Consider the following 12,205-nt stretch of genomic DNA (forward strand, 5'->3'; position numbering starts at 1 on the left):
AAAAAAAAAAAAAAAAAAGAATTTATAATGAGCAGACTGTACTTATTAAATAACTCAAAAGGATGCATTGAGAATATTTTTGTTCTATACAGAGTAAATGTTCTATTTTATTACCAAAATTTTATGTATGTATATGTGTGTGTGTATGTGTGTATATATTTTACTGTTAAGATAAAACAATGCCACTTGGTATCATTTTTTTGTATCAGAAAAAGACACATGTATATAAAATGTAACCATACCTTCAAAGACATCTGTCATTTTGCATATATGGGCAAATGTAGCTCCAGTCGCCCACGTATATACTACATCCATTAGGTGAGGTTTGAATGAACTTAGGTACGTTTCTTCATCAATTTCAAGTTTGGCTTCTGCTGAAACTTTTGCAATTCTTTTAGCACATTCCTTTAAAGATAAAAGATACACTTAAAATTCCTTTTTATCTCCCATATATATATATATTTTTTTTTTTTTTTGAGAGGTTTTAGCTATAAAGCACATGCACTCACCAGAAAGACAGAGACAGCCAAAAAGTGAGAAATCACCCCCCGGGGATGGTTACACTACAACCCGCACTTGGCGTGAGTTTAAGCCACCAGGTCTGGGACTCAAACCACAGTGGGCTACATGGAAGTCCAGTGACATAGCCATTATGCCAACTGCTGGTCCCTCCCTTATCATTTTTTAAATATACCCCTGATTTCCAAAGCCAGTATTCCATGAGGTTCCCTTCTTCTTCCCAGTCATTATGTATGTCTGCAGTAAGTATATTCTGCTGGTAAGCAGGCACAGTGCCTGCTTAGTGATCCAACAGCAAGGTGTTTTGTTATATTGAAGAGGTTAACTATGAAAAACTACATCAAGAGCATGATTTTCAGCCAGTTACAACTTTTTTTTTGGGGGGGGGGAGTGCATGCACTTGCTAAAGAGAGATGAAGCGAGAGAGAACGCATCCCACAATGGGGTGTGATCATGCCACAATTCCTTCTCCATTTTTCCACCTGTCAGGATTATGGGCACCAATGAACACATACCCAGCACATCTTTCAAGCCACCAGGGCCAAGATTCAAACTGTGCTCATCCGAGTGAGATCTGGCTCCCTTAAACACCAGGCTATAGGGCTCAGCCAGTCATACGTCTACAGAAATATAGAATTCTTCATAAAAATTATTCATGGGCCAGCTAAAATAATTACTAAGTTACTAAAATAAAACCATAAAAGATGTTATAAGGTAGCATTAAATGACATGACTGACATCAAGTAACATATTTAAACCAAATGGACACTATCTGTATGGAATGATAAACTATTATGATTAGACTATCAAAAATATTTATTTTATAATCGATTCATAAAATACATACTTCAAAAAAATTGTACCTGCATTTGACGAAGTGGTCCTGCTAATTGCTCCGTTAATTTGGGCATCTCGCTAGACTACAAAAGAAAAAAGTCAGATATTAAAAACCCAGGTTTAAAGTTAAACATATACTATCAAATTGCAAAATGTTAGTCCTTAACACTTAAGAGTTTCTAGTCACTTCTTAATTTTCAGAACCAAATTGTACTCGTCATTGTAAATTATACATTCCCTTATTACATATCAGAGGAAAATATCACACTACTAAATCTGCAAAGTATGCTAACTAGCTACTTCTCATGTCTATAAATGGAAATCAAGGACAGCAAAATTATACATACTCAGTAGTTTAGTTACATCAATATTATAAACAAATTTACTTATTGTAATTTACTTCTGAAGCAATTCTAACTTCTAGGGCATGTATGCATGTATAGAGACAGTGAGAAACCACCCCCTGCCCCAGGGCAGAGAGTCATACCACAATCCCTTCTCCTCCATTCTCCTCTTGGGATTTTGGGCACACATGCATATAGGCACAGTGTGAGTTTCAAGCTGCTGGGTCCAGAACTTGAACCGCAGTCAGCCATGTGGGAGTCCAGACACATAACCACTATGCCACCTGCTGGACCCAGAACCTGCCCATATTCTTAATAGTGTTTTCCTACCAGTGAAAAGTTTGTCTATTTCTGTTAGATAACAGACTTTCAAGAGTAACTAACTACATGAACTGAGACAAGCTGCTTGAATTATGTGTCCAGGTTTCTTTCCCTGCCAAAGACAAATAATAAAGCCAGAATTTCAAAACTGATAGGCTTGTTATGAAAATTAAAAATCATTGTTTTGTATTGTTTGCATTGAAAGCATTACTTTAAAAAATAGAAGTATTTTATTTATTTTAAGAATGGAATGTATCGTGGTGGTTAAGGTGCTGGACACTCCCACGTGGCTGACCACAGTTTGAGTCCCAGACCTGGCAGCTTGCTTTCTCAATCTTTCTCTCTCTCTGGTCAAAATTAAATAATAAATGAATGAATAAATAAAATAAATAATTATTATTAAAAAAAAAAGAATGGAATGTATCATGTGTAAGATATGATTAGGTAATATAGGTAAATTGTCTGAAAAGCAATTACAGGCTAATTGCAAACATTTGCCCTTCTTTTTTTTTTTTTTTCTTTTTTTTTGGGGGGGGGGGAGGTTCTTGCTATAGGGCGCATGTGCTCGCCAGACAGACAGAGAGAGACATAGAGACAGAAAGCAAGAAATCACCCCCCAGGGGGATGGTCACGCCGCAATCCCTTCTCCTCCATTCTCCTCTCGGGATCTTGGGCACGCACGCACACGCGCCCTGCTTGAGTTTTAAGCCACCGGGTCCAGGACTTGAACCGCGGTCGACCACGTGGGAGTCCAGCGACATAGCCATTACGCTAACTGCTGGTTCCCCCATTTGCCCTTATTTTGACTATCTGGTTCAGAACTTAAGTTTTAATCTGTATTATGTATGTAAGTATACTATATAAGTCACAAACCACTTTGTACATTATTTTTCCATGTTAAAACCACAATTATTAATGAATGATAAAAAAGCAAAATGGCCAGAATGAACTTAATATTTCAATTTGGTAAAGAATGCAAGACTACTAAACATCTTTGACATTACATTTATTCATGGTCACCAGTTACCTGATTATCTTCCCCATGCTGGTCACTATAGGTACAAGGCCGAGTCCTAATAGGTCAGGAGGCTGTGATTTACTGTCCTTTTGCCAGGTATGTGCACAGTGTATTCCCTATCTCTCCTTTAGGTTTCAATTCAATTTTGTTTTATTGATGAAGCCTGTTCTAATCATCTCACTTAAAATAGTAAGCCTACCCCCTCCTAGTGATATGTCTCAGATTTTCCTGCTTTCCTTTTCTCCAAAGTCTTCACTGCCATTTGACAAAAGGTCTGTATTTTATTTTTTTATTTTCACCTACTAAGTATCACAAAAACAAATTTCTGCTGTGGATCTACTGCCTAGATCCTTAAGATATACACAGTGGGAGTTCAATGAATAACTGCAGGCACTTGATCATTGTATTATAAGAGTTTATACAGCTACTAGGTAAGCTTGGGGTACACGGGAGACTACAGTTCAATTCCCACTCCACCCGAAAGCTAGGTGTGATGATGCATGCCTGTAGTCCCAGCTATTTGGCAGGCTAAGGGAGGAGGAATGTGACACAGTGGGACCCTGTATAAAAATGTAAAAAGTGGGGCAAATTTAAAACCACTTTAATACAGATGTCAGTATATGGGAGGGCCAGCAGGTGGCATTGTGGTTAAGGTGCTGGACTCCCACGTGGTCAACTGCAGTGTGAGTCCCAGACCCAGAAGTTTAAAAAAAAAAAAAAAAATCACACTGGCACGTGTCCATGTGCCCCCAAAATCCTGAGAGGAGACTAGAGGAAAACGGACAGCAGTATGGCCATCCCCATGGGAAGTGATTTCTCACTTTGCCTCTCTCTGGAGAGTGCATGTACCTTATGTCAAAAACCTAAAAACAAACAAAAAGTTGTATATTTACTCTGCCTCTGCCTTCTGGCTAAAAAATATACTGTGAAAAGTATCAAGAAAACTCCATGTGACTTTCAGTATGGTTTTCATTTCCTTGCTGAAAGGCACAACCAACCACAAGAATGGATGACACTGCATATAACACTGTGTGGTTTCACTGCCACATTAAAACAAACCAAGCCTGCAAGCGATTAGTCACAAGACAAAATATGGCATGGATAGAAGACCACCAATCCCTAAACAATCTCTAAACTTTAGAGCTGTTCAAATGATATTTGACAAATGTCCTTAATTATCCTAGAAACTGAACTAACAAAATTCTGAACCTAATGAAACAGTTAAAGACCGTATTTTATAAAGCAATGTACCCCTCTTCTATAGCAAATACTTCACAGGTGTAAAACAGGCATTCCCAGGAGGGCAAAGACTGTCTGGATTGTCATTGTTGTTACTTTAGCTGTAATTCTACTCAATAATCAGGGATATGGGGGGGGGGAAGTACCAATCTACTTCAGGAAGTAATATATATGATTATATTAATAAATAGAAAACAAGTTAACAGGTTAACAACTTAATAGAGCTGAGGGCCAGCAGATGGCATAGTGGCTATGTCACTGGACTCCCACATGGCTGACCATGGTTCAAGTCCCAGATCTGGTGGCTTGAAAATCATGCAGGGTGCATGTGAATGCATACCCAAGATCCTGGGAGAGGAATGGAGAAGAAATTGTGTATTGGCCATCCCCCCTGCGGGGTGATTTCTCACTTTCCCTCTCACTGTCTCTGGCAAGTGCACACACCCTAAGGCATAAATCCATTTAAAAGGGGGGGGAGGGGACCAGCAGTTAATGTAATGGCTATGTTGCTGAACTCCCATGTAGTCGACCGGGGGTGCCGATGGCTTAAACTCACGCCGGGCACTTGTGCGTGCGTGCCCAAGATCCCAAGAGGAGAATGGAGGAGAAGGGACTGTGACGTGGCCATCACCCCGGGGGGTGATTTCTCACTTTCTGTCTGTCAGGCAAGCGCACACATGCCCCTAAGCAAAACCCCCAAAAAAAAAAAAAAAAAAAAAAAAAAAACTTGAAAAATTTTGTCTTACAAAATTTACTTGAAAGTAAAACTAAGTGTACATGAGAAATGATCTTTAAAAATTAGGTAATAATATAAAATTATTTTTACAAGGCAAATGTCCTTGTTTTATTCTCATTTTATACTCTTCACCTACAACAAATAGTCTTAAATTTTAAAAATGAAACATTACTGGTTTTTTTGGGGGGGAGAGGTTTTTGCTATAGGGTGTGTGCACTTGCCAGACAGAGAGAGAGAGAGACAGAGACAGAAAGCAAGAAATCACCCCCCAGCGGGGATAGCCATGCCACAATCCCTTCTCCTCTTGGATCTTGCGCCCGGAGTGAGTTTAAGCCACTGGGTTCGGGACTCAAATCACGGTCGACTACATGGGAGTCTAGTGACGTATCCATTATGCCAACTGCCAGTTCCAACATTACTATTTTTTAAAGTTTTATTCTTTTCTTCCATGAAAGAGGGAGAGAGAGCATCCCTATGTGCACAAGGAGGCCTCGGAACAACAACCCAAGACCTTGCTATATGGCCTCAACATGGTGGAACATCACGTTACCTCTATGCCACCAAAGCTGGTCACGAAATCTTACTTTCTAGAATGAATCACACTGGTCTTTGAATTGTAGTCCAAGGGCAATTAGTGTTCTTGTGTGTACCACCCAGCCCTTCGTTTTTGATTTCTTTCGTTTTTTATTAAATTGCCAGAGCACTCATGAGAGAGCAAGAGAGAAAGCACTCAACAGGGCCTAGTAACACCACAACCCATTTACCCTGTTTCTCCATTCCATCAGAATCCAGAACACACAGGTATCCAGTGTGTTTTTCTTTCCATTGAGATTTTTGCTACAGGATGAGTACACTCACTGGAGAAAGAGAGAGAGAAAGAAAGCAAGGAATAACCCGCAGGGGAGATAGCCAGGCCACAATCCCTTCTCTTCCATTCTCCTCTTGGGATTTTGGGCACGTATGCACAGGCATCTGGTGTGAGTTTTAAGTCGCCATGTCTGGGACTTGAACTGCGATCGACTACATGAGAGTTCAGCAACATAATTTGTATACCATCTGTTGGTCCCTTCAGTGCGTTTTTCAAACCTCTGCGGCCAAAATTTAAACCTGTAGCACTATGAGGCCGGTCCTCCAGATTTCTCAAGAATCATTGAAAGTGAACTAATTATCCATATTTTAAAAAATTATTATTAAAACAAGAATCTATAGTCATCTCTATAAACTTTGCCCATAAAAATGAAAACTTCAGTCCCTCGCAGGTTCGGCTATGTCATAGTTATTATTCTCTAACTGGTGGGGAGGGGGAAATCAAGAAATGGTGTTAATTTAACCCCGCTATCCTCCTATCGTTTTTAATACATTTTCCTATTTTTACTTTCACTTATCTTCTTTTGACTTACTAGATGAGACCTTTAAACAATCAACTAGGTTATGAAACAAATTTAACACTTGGAATCCGATTAATGATGAGATGTTCACAAATACAATCCTATTTTATTCTCCTTTCTGACAATAGGCATTTAATTATTTAACACTCTTACTATATTTGTACTAAAGTTGTTTTGTTTTCTAATTAACATGACCCATAATATGTAAATACAAAGTGTTATTTTTGTAACTAAAATCATTCATAATAGGGGTCAGTTCCATAGCCTAGTGTAAAGTTGCTTTGTTTTCCAATTAACATGACCCATAATATCTAAATACAAAGTGCTATTTTTGTAACTAAAATCATCCGTAATAGGGGTCAGTTCCATAGCCTAGTGGTTAAGGGACCCTGGATCCCACATACTTGTCTGCAGTTTGAATCTCAGAGCCAGTAGCTTGAAAAATACACTAAGCACATCTGTGTGTATGCCCAAAACCCAACCAGGATGGAGAAAAGGAGAACGGACTGTGGTATAAGAATGCCCCAACAGAGGCACACTGCCTCTAGCAATTAAAAATAATTCTTAGCACTTTAAAACTAAATGGCATGCTTTATAATTTAATAAATAAAATGTACTAAATTGACTCACATTCTCTTGAAACACAAAACAGCTTAGCAAGGCTGTTGCCTGTTCTGCAGAAAGGTCATTGAAGAGGCCATTAAACATCATCTCAGTCAGAAGGAGCTCATCAGCACTACGCCATTAAAAAGAGAAAATAACGTTTAATCGTCAGAATGTAAAGACATACAAGTGCATACACACATACATATTCCTAACATGCAGTTTTTAATTCAATGTATTTTTTGACCATGAGGAATAATCAATAAAAAGTGACAAATTTATTTAAGGAAATGGCAGGTCTTACATAAAATAACATTTCATATAAAGATCCCAAATACCTAAATCCACATTTTCATTGGTTGAAAGCTATATTTATTTAAGTCTCAATATGCAGGGAAAACGGTTATCATTTAATACCTAGGTCCAAAGGACATTTTAGTATTTTTTTAACTTTAAATCATCTTACAAAATAATTGTAGACTAAGGCGGTAATGAAAATTAGAAATATTAATAAGAAAGTACCCCCCCAAAAAAATCTATGTTTTACTTCATATTTTCCCAGGGTTGAAAATGTCTATAATCAAGATACACAATGGTCTTTGACCACAACAAACTATCACTTGCTGCTTATAAATTTTTATCACAAACCTAGAAAATATCCAGCAGATAAATACAATTTAAGATTTCAAATACATCTCTCACATGTACTAGCTCATTACTTTTGATTTCTTTTTTGCATTGTCAAAATACATTAATGAGTCCATATTTCTTTTTTTGGGGGGAGAGGTTTTTGCTATAGGGCATGTGCACTCGCCAGACAGACAGAGACAGAGAGACAGAAAGCAAGAAATCACCCCTCAAGGGGGATGGCCATGCCGCAATCCCTTCTCCTCCGAATGGGATCTTGGGCACGTGCACACATGCGCCCGGCTTGAGTCTAAGCCACCGGGTCCAGGACTCAAAATGTGGTTGACTACGTGGGAGTCCAGTGACATAGTCATTACGCCAACTGCTGGTCCCAATGAGTCCATATTTCAAATACACCTCCTTTAAGTTCTAGCTTATTGCTTTTGGTCCCTGTTTCACCTTACCAAAATACAGTATTTGCTTTTTCCTTCTTTGAGTTTAACTTCGGATTTGTATAATAATTCCTGGGTTTTTGTTCTTTGCCACAATAAATGGAAAATTAAAAATTCTGAACTTTCAACTATGTTCAATGCCAGTATAAAAAAAAAAAAAAAAGACTACAGAGATAGTGTTTCTGGACTGAAAAAAAATAAATTGCTATAAAGCATTTGTGTGTGCACCCAAGAGACAAAAAAGAGAAAAGATGAGTCCCCTGGTGGACGACCACACCACAATCCCTTCTTGCTCTATTCTCAGATACGGGGCATACATGCTCATGTGCCCAGTTTATTTTCCAAGCTGCTGAGTCCAGGACTTGGTACCTCATGGTTGGCCATGTGGGATCCAGCTGTAATTACCATGTCACCTGGCTGTCCCCTTCTAGACTTCTATAATCAAGGCTCCATAAATTATATTTATAAAAGGGATCAATGGACCTATCCAGTAATTAAAAAGTAAAAAGCAACTTTTCTCTTTATTCTTTGGAAGATCTCTAAAAACCATTGACTATTCATCTTTACGGTTATAACTATTCAAAAATAAAAAAGTCAGAAACTAAATCCTTAAGGGTAAGCTAAAAGTTAAGTGAAGACAACACAAAGGAGGCAAGACCATTTCAATGGGTACAGTCTAACACAGGAAAAAGACAAGTAAGCCAATAATAACAGAACAGTGATTCTAACAGAGTGATCTAACACAGGTTTGTACAGTCACACAGAAGAGTCAAGCCTGGTGGTTCAAACAACCGATCCCACATGGCTGATCACAGTTTAAGTCCTGAACCTGGCCACTTTAGAAACATACCAGGCAGGTGTCCATACATTCAAATTCCTGAAAGGAGGAGATGAAAGAGAAGGGACGACAGTATAACCATTCCCGATGGGACGTCCTTTCTCTTCTCCCTGTCTTTCTCTGGTGAGTGCATGTACCTTCTAGCTAACATGCAGGTATAATGCATGAATAAATAAATAAGTAGATAGACAGACAGACAGATAGATAAAATAAATCAATGTGCCTTAAATCAAATTGAAGTTCACAACTAATTTCAGAAGATCTTAGGAAACACAAGCGAAATCAGCAATAAGTAGGGGGAGTGAAGGAAAGGTCATGCATGCTAAGTAAAAGAAATAACATGCATAGCATATCACAATGGACAGAGCAGAAAGGGCAATTTGTCTAAAGGCAGTAGAGATTCACTGAAGGGCTTTTACCAAACACAACACAACAGGATTTATGCTTTGGAATAAATACTTTGAAAGCTATCTACAGGATGGGCTGTGGAAACTCAAGACAGGAGGCAGCAACTAGGAAAGCTACAGCAATCTAGGCAAGAAATCCTGAGAGATGCACATTAGTCAGTGTGGCTGTTTAAAAGAGAATGTAGGCAAAGACTTAAGACATGAAAAGACAGAGAGGAGTCAATGATGATTCGAAGTTTTTCCTAGTTCTAGAGAAAATAAATGTACTCTGGTATGATACTGTTATTGGCACAAATGAAAAATTATCGTAGAATAAAATATCCATTCTTCAAAGACTAATCTAGCTATAAATACCTAAGAGAATTAATTTCTGTATTAGTTATTAAACATTAGGCAAATCAGAAGGAGATAAACCCAATAACAAACTATGACATATGACTCAGCAGACCAGTGTTATAGTCTAGATTTAATCTTTTAATTTATAAATGATTAACTATATGGTATCAGGGATTCTTTACTCAGAGTAGGGAAGATGAACTGTATCATATGTGGAAGAAAAACTGTGAGAGCTAAATCTAACTTGAAGAAATGTTTTATATGTTGCATATAGTGACTAAAGCAATTAATTATGAATTAGAGTGAACATTTAAATCAAGATACTTCACCTAAAATTCTGGATTCTTGGTTTCTCTAAGTTGAGAAAATCTGTTAATGACATTATCTTACAATAACAAATTACTGAAATTGGTGGTTACTGCCCCTTTCCGTGGCCAAGAGCTATTTTGTCACTGGTCTCCTCACCTCTACAGGTATCTGAGATTATAATAACAATGGGTCAGTCTTTATCAGGAATGTTCAAAACGATAAACAAGGTCTATAATTCTCTGGGCCTCTCCATCAGGGCCATACAGAGAATATGAAAACTTGGAAAATGTCTTTCATGGATTCACTGAGAATGATGGTAATCACTATATGGACAAAATAAGATCTATCTCTAGGCTGGATAATGCTCATTGGCCATCAACTTAGGGCTGTCAAGTTAACAAGAGTTAAGCTGCATCCAAAGACAGGAAACATTCCTCACTTCAGGAATTAAGTGATGAATTTTTACAATAGTGTCATAAACTGGATTTTCTGACTATAGCCATAACATACCTCTTGCTCATGTTTTTCTAAACTGCACTGATCTGCGTAGGCTGCTTTTGCATACCTGTGGCAATTCCAATTTAAATTATATAAATTAATAGGATCTGCAGATGAGATTGCAGGACTCCCACGTGGTCAACCATGGTTTGAGTCCTGGAAATGAAGGCTTGAAACTCACACCAGTGCATGTGTATGTGTGCCCAAAATCCCAAGGGGAGAATAAAGGAGAAGGAACTGGAGGCTGGTCATCCTCCCAGGGAGTAATTTCTCGCTTTCTGTCTCTTGGTTTCTGTCTCTCCAGCAAGCACACGTGCATTACAGCAAAAATCTCTTTAATAAATAAATTACATAAATTAAAAATTCAGCTCCTCAGTCTCACTCGCCACATTTCTAGTTTTAACTAACCACATATGGGGGACTAGCAGTTAGTGTAATGGCTATGTCAGTGAACTCCTACATAGCTGACCATGGTTCGTGTCCCGGACCCGGTGGCTTAAACTCATGCCAGACGCGTGTGCATGTGTGCCCAAGATCCCAAGAGGAGAATGGAGGAGAAGGGATTGTGGTGTGGTCATCTCCCCTGGGAGGTGATTTCTCGCTTTCTATCTCTCTGTCTCTCTCTGTCTTTCTGGCAAGCGCACACGCCCTATAGCAAAAACCTCTCTTAAAAAAAAAACCCAAAAAACATATAGCTAATGACTACTACACAGGAACAGTGCATGTGCAGAACATTTCCATCACAGATAATTCTACTGGACAGCAACTACTGTGCCATTAAGACGTGGAATCTAACTGTCCTCTAATTGAATGTGAGGGTCTAGGATTCATCTGTAATCAAGAGAATGTGGTGGAAATGATGCTGTATAATACACAAGTTGTGTTATAAAAAGTAATGCTAGGTCAGAAAAGAGGTGCAACTTTCACCTTGGCCTGCTAGAACACTCATACTAGAGGCTTGAGCCTCCATATACACAGTCCTACCACTCTGAGGCTCTGATACTATGAATTAGCCCACATACAGTGACCACATGAAGAAGTCCTGAGAGAAAGAGACCTGAACATTTCCCAGCAGCTCTAGACTTCTGGTGTTCCAGCTTAACCACTTGTCTGATGGCAATGATGCGGACTCCAAGCCAGAACTACCCAACTAAGCCCTTTCTAAATTTCTGACCTACAAAAACCATAGAGAATAAAGTAACTATTGTTTTAAATAACTGGATTTTTTGGTCACTTATAATGTGGCAAAAGGTTTCCAAAACATAAAATAGCATCTTAAAAACTAGTTTTAAGTTGTGATCTATAAAATGCTCTACTGTAATACCTAATTAGTAGTTTAAAATTTCAGTTATTTTATACATATAAAAGGATAATGTTTACCAGACTAAGTGTCAAAGTGGAAAAGTGTTAATAAATTAAAATTAAATATACAGAGGCAGCCAGAGGCAAGGTGGTTAAGGCAACTAAATCCCACACAGCTGACAGCATGGTTTGAATCTCAGACCTGGCAACCTGAAAAAAACACAGGATGCACATGTTTGCCCCGAATCCCAAAAGGAAAAATGGAGGAAGGGATTTGGGCATGACTATCTGCCGGGAGCAGGAGCTTTCTCATTTTCCATCCTTCTTCCCTCTGTCTCTTCCTAGAAAGTGCATGCACCCTCTAGCAAATTTTTAAAAATAAATATATATATATATATACACACACACACACACACACACACACACACACA

General features: G+C 38.5%; 1 protein-coding gene across 1 annotated transcript in view; it reads right to left on the reverse strand.

Annotated features, from left to right (window-relative positions):
* Positions 1-177: 177 nt before the first annotated feature.
* LOC102498741 (exosome RNA helicase MTR4) overlaps positions 178-12,205 on the reverse strand; it is a gene marked incomplete in the record, with an annotated part of 69,043 nt that continues 57,015 nt past the window's right edge. The window contains 3 exon segments of the mRNA XM_014587998.2: positions 178-405; positions 1,383-1,439; positions 7,033-7,138. Coding sequence (XP_014443484.1) covers positions 193-405; positions 1,383-1,439; positions 7,033-7,138 — 376 coding nt within the window.

This window comes from Tupaia chinensis, unplaced genomic scaffold, assembly GCF_000334495.1.
Source record: "Tupaia chinensis unplaced genomic scaffold, TupChi_1.0 Scaffold000251_1, whole genome shotgun sequence".
NCBI lineage: Eukaryota > Metazoa > Chordata > Mammalia > Scandentia > Tupaiidae > Tupaia > Tupaia belangeri.